A 16,912-nucleotide genomic window follows, 5' to 3' on the forward strand; every position below is an offset into this window, starting at 1 on the left:
CACGTACGTCAACGGGCTGCTTGTGGGAAAGGTTTATGGGAGATGTAGTCCTCTAAGCAGACAGCTACGGTTTCTCTGAGCGACGCGGAGGCTGACGTAAAACTACACGTCCGCCATTTTTGTTAGAGCCAACAGTGCTTGCATCAGCGTGGACAGCACTCCCCGGCAAACTTACTATCAACGGCTACTTGACTCGCTTTAAAGTTACAAAAATCGCCATTATTAAAGCAAACCGCCAGCCTTATAGCAGAGAAGCCACCACCGGCACCATGGAGCTGTTCGTCAGTGAAGGCAACCCACACTGCCTGAAGGTGCTAGCTGCTTTAGAAGTGACAGGAGTTCAGTGTAGCGTCCACTATGTCAACCACGAAGGTAAGAAAGCATGGTTAGCTAAACTTTACAGTGTTAATTTAACTGCAGTTCCGCTAATAACGACTTTAGTTTGGTACTGGCTTTCAATTACATATCGTCTTGTCAAGTTTGAGCTGAATTTGTGCTTTAACCGACGGTTGTTGCTGTGTAACACTAAGCAAGCTGCATATTTAGCTCACCGTAACTGACATCTGCCTGTCAGTGTCAGTCACGATGAATGGAGTGAACAGTATCTGTATCTGAGAAGCGGCTAGAAAAAAACTCTTATTGCAATATCACTGCTTTGTTTGTCTTGCTTTAGTATTGTTTGTTTGTGCAGCTTCATGTTGTCTTTGTTTAGCAGTACAGAGCTACAGGTACAGTTTACCCCAGTATCACAGTGTGGTGCATTTCTATTGAGTTACAGTCTGAATTTGTTATTTTTAATCCAGAACTTTAATTTGAATAACGTGACTATTCTAGTTGTGATTATTTGTGCTTTCAGACTTTGATACAGAAGAAAAATATGATAAATGACATCCAGAAGTAGATCCAGAAACTTTACTTTTTCCAGTCAGCCAACTGAATTATCTTTATCTGTCCTTATTTATCTTTTTAAAAAAAACAATAACAACACTATATGTAAACACAATTCTGTGGAATTACAAGTTGAGGAATATATTATGTTGCCATATACATGACACATTTTGCACAATACCTTTTTCACTACTCCTTTTCAAACATCATTGTCTTTAATCAGCTTGTCTGTTTGCTTGTTTGCTGTAAATGACAAATATTTGTTCTAACTATTGGGGTGGATTTGAACCTGCCAACAATCTCAAGTAAATATCTGATCTGGCATGCCACATAGACACTGTCATTCCTGCCAGACGGGTCGGGCTGAACCCAGCAGAAAACTTTAATGGATACCTAGAGGCCTGAAATCTTGTTTGAACCAAAATAAGTGCCTGGCTAAATTGCACAGAGAGTCCAAAATCCAAGTTGGCCATGTGAATTTACCCAGACTTAAAGTGGTTTTTGATTTTCTTGATACAGATTTCAATGAAATTACACCTCTCTCCTGGAAAACTAATGACTAATTTGGCATTTGCAGTTCTGACTCATAGTTGTTAATGTTTTCAAAAGAGAGCCTGTTTAATGCTAGAAATCTGCCTGGGCAAAGTTCACCAATGTGTTCAATGCAGTGTATTTTGTTTTGAATTTAGTTTACCTGTACTAGACGACTGCTTCCTTATTACTCTCTGAGGTTCTTTATTAGACAGATGATCTTCTATCATCTGGATATGATGGAAAGGAATTAGATTCTAATGAAATGGTAAGACATCCCAGTTCTATAGTGGTGGTCTGGTCCCAGATGTGTGCTAGTCCTTTCTTGGGAGCGGGATCACAGGGATGAATAACCAGGACCATCTGGGAGGCAGCCACTGTGCATAAATGAACAAGCTGTACTCAGAAATGCACACATATAAACTGGATGGGGGATGAGTAACAAATTGTCTCACTGAAGTACATGAATCATGCAAGCCACTTTGCTGAAAAATCTCTTGAATGGTATATGACTGTGCTGATAGAACTTACATGACAATGCTGTATTTTTTTGTCATTGATATGTTGTTTTAGGCAAACTGTAATTTCTTACTAATTTGTTCAGGTGAATGTAATAAAATGCCTGCTATATTTTTTCCTTCTCAAAAATATTGAATTCTTGAGTCATCATAAAACTTGCTGCCAAGATTGTGTTGTTCCAACCAGACTTAATAGACAAAAGAGAACCAGTTGAACTTGTCCGGCAATTTGTTCATCTACTGTTGTGTGAATTTATTTGGCATTATCTAACCAAGCTCGTTATATTGTTTTTTTTTGTTTGTTTGTGTGTTTTGGTATTTTTTACAGAGAGAGTGGTGCCGTTTCTCAGCCGTCCAACTTTGCCGGCCCTGATCCTGCCTGGTGGGCTGCACCTTTTCAGCTCCAATGCCATCTGTCGGTCAGTACACCATACATAGTCCTTCTTGCTTTGCTTTATATCAGTAACAGTGATAATTTCACATGAATGTTGTTGCTTGTAATCACTGCCTCTGTTTAATTTTTGAGATGTGTGAAATCTTAAAGAGTCAGTTCAAGAACAAAAACTATTTTTGCTGACTTCCTGGATAGCTTTAGCTTTAGTCTCTTGGGGTTTTTGTCGCTGTCGGCTCATCAAAATAATTTTCCTTCATATTTTAAGAGAAATGTCTAAGATCAATATCTCAAATGTTGAGCAAAAACAAGCAAAGCTATGTGCTTGGCTAAATACCAACAGAGATTTTGCACTTTGGTAAAACACATTCTTTAACCCTTTTAAAACTGCAGTGACAGTGCAGTGCTGTATGCATGAAACAGAGAGATCTAGAAATACATTTGTATGATTATGCCATGATTCTACCATAAACTAAGGCCAGTCGTAAAAATGGTGTAAAAACATTTCATCAATAAAATATATTGCTAAGATTTAAAATTCTTTTGCACTGCAGCTAAATTTGGAGATACACTGTGTCTTTCTCTTGAGGATGGTGCATACATGTTGCAGATAAATTAATGCTGAGCACAGATTGTTTTCATGCTTAGTGAGCTGGAACTGTTTGACTGGATTTCCTACTGTTACACCTTAGATATCTATTCGAAGTAAGTGGACAAGAATCCAGTGAGCTTTGCAACCAATGGCTTGAATGGGAGGCTACAGATCTTCAGGTAAGCTCTACATAACTAAATCAACCCTGTTGTTTTCTGGTAATTTGTAATACAAATCAGTTTGTGAAATATACTTGCAATTAGTGCTTTTGTAAATTCTGTTGTACACAATCATCTTGCTGTGCTTAATTTAACCACATGGACATTAATCCATCCAGATAAATGGTTAAAATTTCTTTTCTCCAAAGAACAGTGTACAGAAATCAGTGCTAGGACACGTGTGTCAATTGTCTGTATAATGTTTAAGGAAATGTATTGTTGAACTCAGTCACAGTGTGTTGGTTTACTGCTTGATCTGATGTCATTTGGTCATTTCTAATTAACCTCTGTCTTTGTCTTTCTTGCTCAGCCTGCCCTCCTACAGGCTCTTTACATGGCAGTGCTGCAGGGAAAAGGATCAGAGGTGTCCACAGTCCTCCAGGGTCCCCTAAATTTCTTGGACCAAAGCTTGAGCAAGGGTGGCACGCCATATTTAACTGGGGTACAGTATCCACGTGTTCAGCAGTTTTATTTGTCAGTGTTTAGTTGCTATATATTATGTTAATACATTATGAAGATAAACACAAAATTAACACTCACCAAGGTCCTTTCAGGTGGTTATAGTAAAGTCAGTGCAGCAAAAGTTCATCATGTCTCTTGAAGTTTAGCTGAGCTTAACTGTGCACGTTTGCTGTACCACATCTAGCTCCTCTGGTTACATTTGTATGTGTAAAACTAAAGAAAAACTGTGGTAAGCACACAGATAGTCACAGCTATACATACACTTCCAGTCATACCGCAAATAGTCCTCATAATTGACTATAATAGTTACAAGGCCTCGGGTAGATCACTCTGCTCTGTTTAGGGTTTTTCAAACATGTCAATTTTGAAATAGTTTACAATAATACGTTAATTAAACTGTGTTGTGTTTCAGGAAGCTGTTTCAGTTGCCGATGTTGTTTTGTGGGCTGCACTGTACCCGGTTTTATCTGACTCTTCACAAGCACTGGGTGATTACTAATTAATTTAAAAATTCTTTGTCATTAGCTGTGCTTAAATTGTCTGTCTGTCAACCTTTCTTTGACCTTTTACCTTCCTATTTGACTAAATCATTTTAACAGTTATTTTAAATCTTATTTTAACCCTTTTAATGATTTTTATGAATGTGTTTTCTTTTGTTTTTCATTTTATAATTGTGTTTTCATCTGCTGTTTTAACGTGTTTGTGAAGCACTTTGTGAATCGCCCTGTTGTTGAAATGTACTATATAAATAAACTTGCCTTGCCTATTCATCTTTTTCCCTCTTGTCTCTCCTTTTCCATTGGCCTGTCTCTTTTGCAGGTGAACACAAATCTGTGAATGGTTGGTTCGACCGTGTGGCTTCTGTACATAGTTGCCTGTCTGCTGCTCAGAAAGTGCTGCAGGGAAAAGGCCTGCAGGGCATGAAGAGTTACATGCAGAGACAGCCTGCCCCTCAGAGCAGCCAGGGCAGAAACACGCAGCCGTGCAACTGCAGTCCTGCTGAGGTATCTGCCAGATTATCAGCATAACTATAAGACTTGAAGCTCTCTTACTGAACAGTGTTGACTGGAAAGCGCTTCAGAGCCTGATGTGATTTGTGCATATGCCTCAGGAAACATGAACAGTGCCATGCAAGAGTATTTGCCTCGCCACAGCAGTCTTCTATTTTTGAATATTTCCCACACTTAAATGTTCCAGATCATCAAACTAACATTTCTGTATATGGAATATTATACAGAGATAATCCACAAAACACAAAATGCTATTATTTAATTTATGATTTATTGAAGAATTACTGAAAACATATATCACCTCTGTGAAAAAGTAATTGTCCCCCTGAACCTAAGATATGATTTTCAGCTTGTGATCAACCTTTTACATTAACATTGAGGAACTTTTATCCACTATTCTCTGCAGAATAGTTCAAACTCATCCATATTGGATGGTTTCCGAGCATGAACTGTCTTTTTAAGGTCTTGCCACAATCGAATTAGATTCAAGCCAGGACTTTGACTTGGTCACTCCAAAACCACAATTTTGTTCAATTTGAGCCACTCGGAGGTGAACATGCTTTTGTGCTTTTGGGGCATTGCATGCTGCGGAAACCAATTTGTGTTGAGCTTTCGGTCATACACTGATGGTGGATATTGTCCAGGAGGGTTTTCTGATAGAGAGCAGAATTCATGGCTCCATCAATTATGACAAATCGTCCAGGTCCTGTTGAAACAAAGCAGCCCCAAACTATCACACTACCACCACCATGTTTCACTTTTGGTCTGTTCTTCTTGTGGAATTTAGTTTTAGCTTTGCACCAAATGTAGCGGGACCCGTGTCTTCCAGAAAGTTCCTCCTTGGACTCATCAGTCCACAGGATGTTATTCCAAGTCTTCAGGCTCGTCTGGATTTTTTTTTTTTTTTGCAAATGCTAGACCAACCTTTATGTTCTTTTTGGCCAGGAGTGGTTTGCACCTTGCAACTCTCCCATGGATCCCATATTCACCCAGTGTTTTCTTTGCTGTAGAATCATGTAGACAGACCTTAACTGAGTCCACTGAGGCTTGCAGTTCATTTGATGTTTGTCTGGGTCCTTTTGTCACGTCCTGGATTTAGATATTGTTGTCCTCTTGGTTGGTTTAAAACCTCATTTCTGTATCTTTGCATTTGTTTAGGGTGAGGAAGGCGAGCGTGCTTTTTCAGAGGAGGAATTGGAAGCAGCTATTCTCAACTGGAGTAAGGGTCTGAGCACCAGCCCTCTGGCTACAGACAGACAACACCCCATGTAAGTAGTAAAAGGGGCCTCTTTTCAGTCTAGTCAATAATTAGATAGTCCTGGTTAGAGGTACTTGTGGGAAAAGTATGTGTACAGAGCATCGTCCTTTAGGATGTTATCCAGAAACCTTCCTGTACAGCCAGAACAACACCACCAAATAAATCAGCCTGATGATGCTCACCTTAAAATGTATTTAGTGAAATCATCATCCAATAATATAGTGAGGTGAGAACTGAGATGCATAATTCTGATTCAGTCCTGTATTTTTAATTTTTCTTTCTATTTATTCAGTTTGCCACAGGAGGGCAAGCGAAACATCCTGTTGACCAGTGCCTTGCCTTATGTCAACAATGTCCCCCACTTGGGGAACATCATTGGCTGCGTCCTCAGTGCTGATGTCTTCTCCAGGTAGGAATTTATTCTTGTTTTCTCTGTTTTTTCTATGTACAATGCACATTGGATTAGGAAAAAAACTGATAATAGTGAACAAAATGTTGTATGTAACAGTAATTACACACACATTGTTATATTCTCTAAAAATGAAAATATAGAAATCCTGTACATCTGTAATATAGAGGCATGAACATACAGCCTTCTGAATGTTAAAATCACAGCTGTCCATCATAATCTACCTCACCAAGAGGTTATCCAGTCTGTCATTGTTCACTCTATCCTCAATCTTTCTTCTGTTCTGAGCTTTTATTTCTTTCTCAGTTTATGTGCATCGCTGTTTCACTCATCGTCTTCACGTTTTACCTCCTGCACCACTTAATCCTTCTGTCAATCTACTTCCGTTAGGTATGGACGCCTGCGAGGCTGGAACCTGTTGTTTGTGTGTGGCACAGATGAGTACGGCACGGCCACAGAGAACAAGGCCAGAGAGGAGGGACTGACGCCACAGCTGATCTGTGACAAGTACCACGCTGTCCACGCCAGCATCTACAAATGGTTCCAAATTGACTTTGACTTTTTTGGTAGAACCACTACAGAGAAGCAGACGGAGTAAGTGTGTCGACCTGTTTAGTGCCACCAGTGACAAAATTTTAATCAACTCTTATTTCAGTAGTGAAAGACAAGGGTTATCTTTGAACAAGCCGTCTTCAAACAGATAAATCAAGAGCCAGGTCCTGTCATTTTTTGGATGCGGAAGGAAAGCACTAAAATATTTCCATATGATTATTTTGTACTTACTATAAAATTACAGAACATAGGATTAGCATAATCTTGCCATACATGCAAATGTGGACATCCAGCTCTTTCAACTATACATTCTGCCGTACATAATATCAGAGATTATGGAGCGGGATCGTTGGACATAAGTTACTACTGTTTGCTTTCCAGCTGTTTACCAAATAAATCCTGTTCAAAAATATTGGTTTTAACTTTGTAGTTAAGCTCTGACATGTCTGGAAATACAATCATAATAGAACACTGGCACAACTCATGTCAGCTAAATCAGTGTGGAAGATTGACTCCACTTCATAGTAAAAGACTAAAAATGGAGTCATTTAAGAAGCAGTATCATTTTTTAAAACTAAACTTCTTTCAAAAATCTGTCAAATCAGAAAGTATTGGCAGAGTAAGTCAGGGAAAAATAAATTGGACGTTCTTTGTAAAATATCAGTTTGTTGTTGCAGAATTGTAGATTGCTGCTCGTAGCAGTTATTCCAACGAGGAAAGGAATGGAGAGGGTTTGATTTCTTTGGCAGTGTGTGCATGGAAATGGTGTTGCTGAGTTTACCTGCTTAAAATGGGAAATGAGATACAAAAGTAAAGCACTTTTTCCATTAAAGATTAGATCTAAATCTTAGAGCTTGTACGTTGAAATGGATTACATAGATAAAAACTCTTGTTTTTGGGCCTTTCCTTTGATAACGTACAACATAAAAGGCATCAAACACTATGCTGTTCTTTGAGAAATGAAAACAGTCCACAGATTAAAGACTTTTGACCTGATTTGTGAGGAGTACTTTGGAGGTTAGGCCTTTGATTTTAGATTCACCAACCGACAACCGAAGATTACTATCAGTTTTGTTTTAACATACCATTTTGCTTCATATTTTTCTTACGAAATCAATAATGCAAGCTCTCTTCCCTTAAGCTTCTTTTTTTAGTTTACTGCTTTGTTTTCTATTTGCTATATTGACCCAGATTATTTTCTCATCAAAATGGTAAAACAATGCCAGTTGAAGTTGGAAGACGAACTGTCATCAAGTTATAACGGCTGGTTAGTTCGTACTGAAGAAAACTCTCATTTTTGTCATTTGTACACGTTTAACACAAGGCTGAGGTCTTCCTCTTACATCTCGGGCACAACCCCCGATGAATTTGCTTTTTAATTCTGTTATTGTTTTCAGGATAGCTCAGAATATTTTCTGGCGGCTCCACAACAATGGCTTTCTTGTAGAAGACACGGTTGAGCAACTACGCTGTGAACACTGTCAGCGTTTCCTGGCTGACCGCTTCGTAGAAGGCATCTGTCCGCACTGCAAATACCCAGAAGCTCGTGGCGACCAGTGTGACAAGTGTGGGCGGCTCATCAATGCTGTGGAGCTCAGGGTGAGTTAGGAGGAGCCTGCTGGAGATCTGAAGTGGTCATAGGGGTAAAAAGGGAATCTCATCAAATCCGTCTCTTATAGCTGTTGATGACTGTAAAGAAAATTATGGTGGTAGAAACTGGAATATCACAAGGTATCTTCAGTTCTTGAAAAATCATGTGTAGGCAGTAATGTTTTCTAATCTATTTTTTCTCAAATGTATGTGCACCTATTGCACACCTATACACCTTCCTTTAAAAAAGTGAAATTGGGTTAGTTAAATCTTTTTTTTCTCAAACAGGTTATCAAGTGTGTTCTATGTAGTATTAAAGAGGTCTTAAAAGAAATGTCTACATCATTTTTATTCTTTCTTGAAAAATGTATATTAAGGGAGAAATACTCTGCTTCTACTTTTGGAATTGGGTCTGTGATGGCAGCTGCAGCATATATTCAGAATGTATCACTTACTGGAGCAGAAGCACATTTCTCTATATCCAAGCTGCTGAGAAGAAATCTGTGCCTCTTTTAAGGAAATGTTTTTCCTAGTTTGGTGCAGAACTGTGAATTTAAAAAGACTTTCTCATTATTTAGGGAGGCTGCCACAATAGCTCATTGTTGGCCTAATTACTCTTTATGTTGCTTTTGCTTACATTGATGAATAAATTCATAGCAAAATGGCAAATTTAGGTTGAAAGTCTGGGTAAGTTTTGCCCTTAATCAGTAATGATCATTGTTGACGCCTGTCTCCTCCAGGAACCTCAGTGTAAGGTCTGCAGGCAGACTCCTGTCATCTGCTCCTCCAAACATCTTTTCCTGGACCTGCCAAAGGTATGATTTTTCACACTGCTCTGCAATGCCCTGGGTTGTTCATTTTACAAGTTATATGCTGCTTCTTTGGTCACAGGGATGGAGACAGAGTAATCCAGTTTAGTAAGTTTAAGGTGGCGTTCAAAGACAGCTTGTGGAAAACAGTTATTCCTCTAGTAATTTTATTATATAAACGGCTTTACTCTTTCTTAAGCTGCAGTTTGGAGTTAAGACACCGTGTGTTTTTTGTTAGCATTTTCATTTTCCCTCTTTCTCTTATGTAGCTAGAAACTCAGTTGGAGCAGTGGCTGGAGAAATCAACCAGCTCAGGAGACTGGACAACAAACGCGAAACAAATCACTCGCTCCTGGCTAAGAGATGGACTTAAACCTCGCTGCATCACCAGGGACCTGCTGTGGGGAACGCCAGTACCTCACCCTGACTTTACAGACAAGGTCTGCTATTGTAACATATAATAGAATAGATTTTTTCACATTGCAGATCTAACTATTAGATAGCATTTGTTTGCCTTTAGTCTGGGTTGTATACACTGAGAGAGATGCTTACTCCACTCAATTACCCTTCTTTATTAAAACATAATGTAACTACTCCAGTATGCCAGCTGGACGAGGTAACGAATGCAAACATTTAGTATCTTAGATCATATTTCTAATGAAACATCAAAAAGTGACTACACACTTCATTAAGTGCTTACAAATGCTGCACTGACTAATGATACCTAATAGCACACTAAAGCCTCACTGGGAGACCTTTTAGCTCTGGCTTGTCTAAGCATGTTTTGACACTGATCACTTGTTTTAGTCCACAGTTCTGAAACTTTATTCCACACACTAATGCATGAGGAAATTTGACTGAAGTCACATCTGTATATTTTTTGTTTTTGTGTCTAGGCCCTTGTGCATTTTTGATAATTCAATCCTCTTAATGTTTTTAATTCATAATTACTTCTTATACCAAAGGGAAAAAAAAACGCTGTCAGTCAAAACGCTCTTTCTGCTTCTGCAGGTGTTCTATGTGTGGTTTGACGCCCCCATTGGTTATCTGTCCATTACTGCCAACTACACCGACGAATGGGAAAAGTGGTGGAAGAATCCTCATCAGGTACCACTCCCAGCACACATTGTCAGACTTTATGAGCCATACAGAGTACTGATGCACAAGCCTGGCACAGATTTTGTCTTCTTTTCATCACAGAATGGGTCTGATTGCTTTTTTCATTGCCCCATCTGGTCTTTTTCACCCTCCATTGGAACAGAGTGTAATTCCTAGCCCCATATAACCCTGATGTGAAACAGAGAGAGACATAACCTCTTTGATTATGAATGAGTTTAACGTTCAATTTTATACCCATAGCTACAGCGCATACATGGTAGAATGTAGTGAAGATGGTACACTATTGGCTAATATGGGTTTTCAAGATTCCTCCCTTCTGAAATGCAAACCTCAACATGATCATGCTGATGCTTTTTGTGATTTGTAAAGCCGTCCTCCACTTTGCTTAAAAAGGGGAACCATTTGACATTTTGTGTGCGATCTTGAGTTTGTTATTTTAAGGGCACTGCTCACACAGCTTCCCACACATAAAGCAGCAAGTGTCAAACAGAAAACCACTCGTGAATAGCAAACTTGCGCATTTACATATGGTCTCAACTGACCTAAAGTCTGATCTGTCTAAAAAAATATAAACGTATGAAGAAAATCTGACGTTTTTCTCATAAGCATCACTATCTTCTTCGCTCTAACTGACTCATCTCATCGCTCTCCATCTAAAACCCCGGGATTGAGCTCCCTGTTATGAGTGTGTGATGCCCTGTATTTGCAGAGAGAGAGAGAGAGATGGGGGTTGGGGAGAGCAGATAAGTCCTCTTTGAACTGGATGATCTCATGATGATCTAATATGATGTCATCCTCACAGTGTGGTGTTTTATCTCTGCCACCAGGTGGAGCTGTACAACTTCATGGCCAAAGACAATGTGCCATTCCACAGCGTGGTGTTCCCCTGCACCCTACTGGGAGCCCAGGACAATTACACTCTAGTCAGCCACCTCGTTGCTACCGGTAAGCACTTATTACAACTGACTGATTTCCTCAGTTGATTCATTATTTATGTGATAGATTATCTGACTGGCTTTTGAGTTCACAGCAGATGCTTGAAAAGGTTATAAAACGCTTTTTTGACACACGAATGCTGCATTGCTCGCTCAGTAATTATGTGTTTTGCCGAGTGTAAGACTCTCGCGGTAACCTGTGCTGTTCCATCCCCTTAGAATATCTGAATTACGAGGACACAAAGTTCTCCAAGAGCCGTGGTGTGGGTGTGTTTGGAGACATGGCAAAGGACACAGGCATCCCAGCTGATGTGTGGCGGTTCTACCTCCTGTATGTGCGTCCAGAAGGACAGGACTCCGCTTTCTCTTGGGCTGACATGGCTCTAAAGAACAACTCTGAGCTTCTCAATAACCTGGGCAACTTCATCAACAGGTTGGTAATAGTCCTATGTGTTACAATGAATTCCTGCTGACTCCATTTGATTTGCAAATATTACACTTTACTCTCTTTGTCAGAAAAAGACCAGCTTCAGAATGTGATATCCACCGATGTCTAAAGTTACATTTTTTTTCCTGTACCTGTCACATTATCATGTTATTGTAATTGTTGTGATTAGTTCGTATCAGTCACTTGAAATGAAAATGATGCGAATGAGATCAAGTTAATCATATTTTGTATGTAGGTTTCACTCAAAAACTAAATTCGCAGCAAAACTGTCATCCAGTCCAATTAACAACTAAGTTTTCAGATAGTTGTACTCATTGGAAAAAGTCTGTTACAGCACAAACTATTACAAGAGGTTCACCCTAGTTTTCCAAATTTGTTTGGGATGGCGTAATTTAGCCCCAATTACATCGCCTCAAATGATTTTTATAAGATCAGGGTTAAATCCTACATCAAAGATTTTTCTGAGCAGCTTTTTTTCAAAGTACCTTGATCTTCAAAATTGGTCTCGGGCAGCGACGCTGATGCCTAATTGGTTCAAAAATATCTTGTAGATTGCATCCAGCCTAAGGTGTTGGAGGTAGAAAGTATTCTGCTTCAGAAAAGAAATTGTGTCCTTGCCTGGATCCAATCCTTGAATCACTACATCATTAGTGACAGACAGTATGTCCATCTTGTATCCATTTTTTTTCTCCAAGATTTACAGATGATTCTGGGCTGCAGTTTTCCCTCTAATTGCTGTTTGGTCAAAGCTTTTTGATGACGCTTTCACAAATAATCAGCTAGACAAACCAAAATGTCTAAATCAGCGCTTAATATTTACCAGAAAAAGGCACTACTTTAGTGACTAAATTAATTGTCATTTTGACTGTAGGAATAATCCCTATTTTCCCATGATGAAAAAAACGCAGGGATTGACAGCTTCGCTAATTAGAGGACTCAACAAATTAAGGTCATGTGAAGTTCATGCTCACACATCAAAATCACGGTTCGTCGTACATTTGACGTTCCTGTGAAAACATTTTGGTCTGGCAGCCTTTCCTCAGAGGCTGAGAGATGCGTAAAATATACAACAGTGTGTTGCATCAGACATGACAAAAACTTTCTCACTATGAGCATCCTCCTGATGTACACATAAAACTCATGTGAAAAATTACTTGTTCCAGACAGCAGCTACAATTTAGAGGCAGACAAGGAGCTGTGGCGTGACTCAGTGCCGTGCACAGAGCAGAGCGCTGTATTACATATGGCAACAAAATCTATAATTTATAAACAATTAGCAAGTCAAGTAACATGCCCTACGCTCGCTTTGCTCTCTCTATCTCTCCCCGTTTCTATCAATGCCCACCTCTTTCCATTCCAGCATTTTTCTCTGACCCCCGTTTTTTTTTTTTATCTCTTTTATACAAACCCTTCTGTCCCTCTCTCCTCCAGAGCCGGCATGTTTGTCACTAAGTTCTTTGAGGGTTGTGTGCCTGTGATGGAGCTACAGCAGGAAGATAAGAAGCTCCTGGCTCTGGTGGGCTGGGAGCTGCAGCAGTACATCCAGCTCATGGACAAAGTCAAGTAAGACCAGTAGAATCACATGTCTGTCAAAAGCAATTATGAAGGGATGCTGTTGTGATTTACACATATCTGGTTAATTAAAATGACCTTTAGGAAGTAAAATTCTGCTAGTCTTTAACTTGGTTAATTCAGTGATTTAACATTAATAATTGTACATGTACTTTATGGGACAACGTTTGTATTACGAGTGTTACACTGGCAATTGTGTCGTCAGGTTAAACCTTATTTGTGGTGATACTGAAATAGATATTGTATCATGGGCTGTGGTTGTAAAATGCTCCTCATTTTGATTAATATCCATCCACTGTTGTTCTCATGCTACTATCAATTTCTCTAAAATGTTTCACCAGAATCCGCGATGCCCTGAAACACATCTTGAACATTTCTCGTCATGGCAACCAGTACATTCAGGTCAATGAACCGTGGAAGAACATTAAGGGAGGAGACACAGAAAGGTGAGACAGTCTTGACCAGCTGGACACAATATGTACATGTGTAGTTTCATACAAGATAGATAAATCTGTGTTTATCGGTTGCGACTCAGATGTGTCAAAGTCTAATTTTGCATCGAAATGGGACACTGATCTTTTGAAAATGACATATTTATTCACAGTCATGTGTCTCTTAGTGCAGGTAAAGTCACCATATTTAAGATCAGTTCTTAGAAGAAGGAAATATCTGTGCTTATATTGATGTAAATGAGCACTAATTAAGATGTAAATTCTGTCCATTCTAAGCTTAACCAAAACATTTAGATTCACAATGTGTCTGACTAATTAATCTGTTTGCTCTCTTCAGGCAGCGTGCAGGCACCGTGACTGGTGTTTCTGTGAATATCGCCTGCTTGCTCTCAGTGATGCTCTCGCCTTATATGCCAGAAGTCAGCCAAACCATCAGGGATCAACTCAATGCCCCGCAATCCTGCGTCAATACCATGTTGCAAGGCAATGGCACCTTTGTCTGTTCCCTGTGTGCCGGACATCGCATTGGCACTGTAAGTATGACCTGGACATGTAACACACACAGCTCGCGTATTTGCAGAAACACAAACCTGTCTAACCTCCAGTAGGTTGAGGCTGGGTGATACAATGAGGATGCAACAGTCTGTCAATATTTCAGTACTCTTGAGGACATTGTAGTTTTGTTAACACACATACACACACGTAAGAATAATAGCCTAGATGGCGTTTGGAAGGTTCAGCCTTCGAGCAAACAGCAAGTTTCTCTCAGGCCACTTGTCCCTTCAGGTCTAATTGTGGTGACATGTGTGCAGCAGCCTGCCAACACTGCATTCGAACACCAGCGCTATCATGATCCGGGGATGTGGTCTCCACGTGAGGACCAAGAAACTGCATCTCCCAAATGTCACACAAAGTCTACACGCACATCTTCTCTGACAAATTGTGCCCTTTGTTACCAGTGTAATGTTTCATTTAGCAGTGGCGATCATCATAGAATCTCTGCAAATTCTCTCATACATAGTTATCTACTCACTTACTTGCATAATCCTCTTTGTTCAAAGATGAGCACAGAGCCTCCAGGTGAAATTTTCAGCGATGCTGGCCTTGGGCTGGATCGACAATTGCAAACTTTTTTAAAATTCCTGCATATATATATTTTTAATTTTTACCTTTTATTGCCTCTGCCAACCCATTTTATTCCCAGGTCAGTCCGTTGTTCCAGAAACTGGAGGCAGACCAGATTGAGGCTTTGAAGAAAAGATTTGGTGGACAGCAGGTATTTGATGTTTATGATGCCTAATGGTCTGTGCATGAGTTCAGTCAGGTCTGGTAGTAATATACGTTCACCACTGATGAATAATGAAATAAGAAAGAATTGATAATGCATAGCTGTTCATGGGTCTGTCAGACTGTCGTCATAAATAAAGATTTGTATTTAATTTGAAGTGCCTGCTTCTTAAAACACGATACAGAGCAAACACACTGTAAATGTTTAAATTATGTATCAAGCATCCACGATATAGATAAAAATAATCCCTCTTTAAACCTTCTTGCCTCTAGCCTGAAGATGAACCATCTAAAGAGAAGGTATTGAGTGATGTTTGTTTGTGAAGAGTCAGTCCACTCTGGTGCTGCTGTGTCAGTCTTGATTACCGCATGCCTTCACTAACCCGAGCAGCGAATTAAACATCCTCATATATTGAATTTTCACTCATCTCCATGTGTACAATGTGATGCAGTGTCCATTCACACATAGTGACTCATCAAATCCCCTTGACATTTTGAGTGATGAGTAATCTGTAGAAATAATAACCACCGAAGCGCCCGAAATTCAAACGTTTTCGTCTGTGTGTTTCCACCTTCATAAGACACCACAGAGCGCTGCCAGCTCTCAGCCGGCTGCTGTGCCAGCTCCTGCTGCTGCTGTTGAGGTGGTGACGGTTAACGGAGTGGACCCGGAGAAAGCCAAGCAGCTCACACAGGCTGTGGCTGAGCAGGTTAGTTCACTGGTTCTTACATTTTAAGCCGCTTTAGAATCAATAATATCTTATTAGAACAGCGCTGTGAATTAAATTGCTTTCAATAACATAATATTAATTGTGCTGTTTTTTTTTTCTTAAGTAGTCCATTTATAACAGGGTAACGAAGCGGGTACTATCTTCCGTGAAGAAGGAGAACATTCTTTTCATAACGCGAACACACATGCACGACAAACTACTGAAGAACTGAATAGCGGCTAATTTTCAATGCTGCTTTTCACCTAGTATTTTCTTTTTGGAAAATATTTTTTTAATTTGTCATTTTCCAATTATCAAAATTGCTTTATGTACCACCTCATTTTCTTTTAATTGTACGTTATAATTTCTACTACAAGACGCCGTTCAATATTTTAAACACAAACGGTTACTTCTCAATACAGAATCCTAAAATTCCGAACTTGGTGATTGCCGCCTTAGTGAAATGCCTGCTATTTTAAAATTAAATTTCCGCTAAGTGTTTGATCAAACACAAATTAAGGTGTGAGAAATCTAATAAATCCGGCTTTCTTGTTTATCACAGGGGGACAAGGTTCGAGCGCTCAAAGCCCAAAACGCAGAAAAGGCCGTGATCACAGCAGAGGTGGCCAAACTGTTGGACCTCAAGAAACAGCTGGCTCTTGCTGAAGGGAAGAGCCCTGAACCTGCACCTCAGAAGGGCAAGAAGAAGAAATGAGACGGGGAAAAACGGAAAAGCAAAAATGATGGAGGTTAGTCAGAGGAAGGAAAGACTAGAATGGGTTGAGGTACGATAGTGGAGAATGGGAACAAGATGTACACTGAGAGAGAGATGAGGGTATTAGCTTAAGGCAAAGCCGTGACAGGATCTAAGACAATGTGGTTTTGGCACTGAGGACTAATGAAATGCTGGATAGGCCGACGGGGAAATGAAAACACACAAAGAGAGAGTCAAATGAATACAGCTACAGAATGGAGGGATTTTTCCAAATCCCTACACCAAAAGAAACTGATTTTATACTCTCCCTGTGATAAAGTCAGCATATGATATTAGCGTTGGAAGGTGTGTTGCGCATCTAAAGATGTTTTATATCCTCTGTAAAATTGTTTTTTGCTACAAATACCCTTTTTGGATCTATAAAATAAACTGATTAAGTTCAACTG

General features: G+C 39.6%; 1 protein-coding gene across 2 annotated transcripts; it reads left to right on the plus strand.

Moving 5' to 3' along the window:
- The first annotated feature begins 110 nt into the window (after positions 1 to 110).
- Positions 111 to 16,909, plus strand: mars1 (methionyl-tRNA synthetase 1). Of its 2 annotated transcripts, XM_022205732.2 has the most exons (22): positions 111 to 372; positions 2,266 to 2,356; positions 3,021 to 3,099; positions 3,449 to 3,580; positions 4,013 to 4,088; positions 4,420 to 4,604; positions 5,769 to 5,878; positions 6,161 to 6,277; positions 6,668 to 6,871; positions 8,227 to 8,428; positions 9,160 to 9,234; positions 9,498 to 9,668; positions 10,240 to 10,335; positions 11,175 to 11,292; positions 11,502 to 11,715; positions 13,162 to 13,293; positions 13,644 to 13,748; positions 14,092 to 14,287; positions 14,959 to 15,030; positions 15,315 to 15,341; positions 15,623 to 15,751; positions 16,314 to 16,909. In XM_022205732.2, exons 1-22 carry the CDS (start codon positions 270 to 272, stop codon positions 16,464 to 16,466), a joined length of 2,787 nt encoding a protein of 928 aa, XP_022061424.2. In that variant the 5' UTR covers positions 111 to 269; the 3' UTR covers positions 16,467 to 16,909. The 2 variants fall into 2 exon arrangements, with proteins under 2 accessions (XP_022061424.2, XP_022061489.2); XM_022205797.2 differs by lacking the exon at positions 15,315 to 15,341.
- The last annotated feature ends 3 nt before the right edge of the window (positions 16,910 to 16,912 follow it).

Source organism: Acanthochromis polyacanthus, chromosome 5, assembly GCF_021347895.1.
Source record: "Acanthochromis polyacanthus isolate Apoly-LR-REF ecotype Palm Island chromosome 5, KAUST_Apoly_ChrSc, whole genome shotgun sequence".
Taxonomy (NCBI): Eukaryota; Metazoa; Chordata; class Actinopteri; family Pomacentridae; genus Acanthochromis; species Acanthochromis polyacanthus.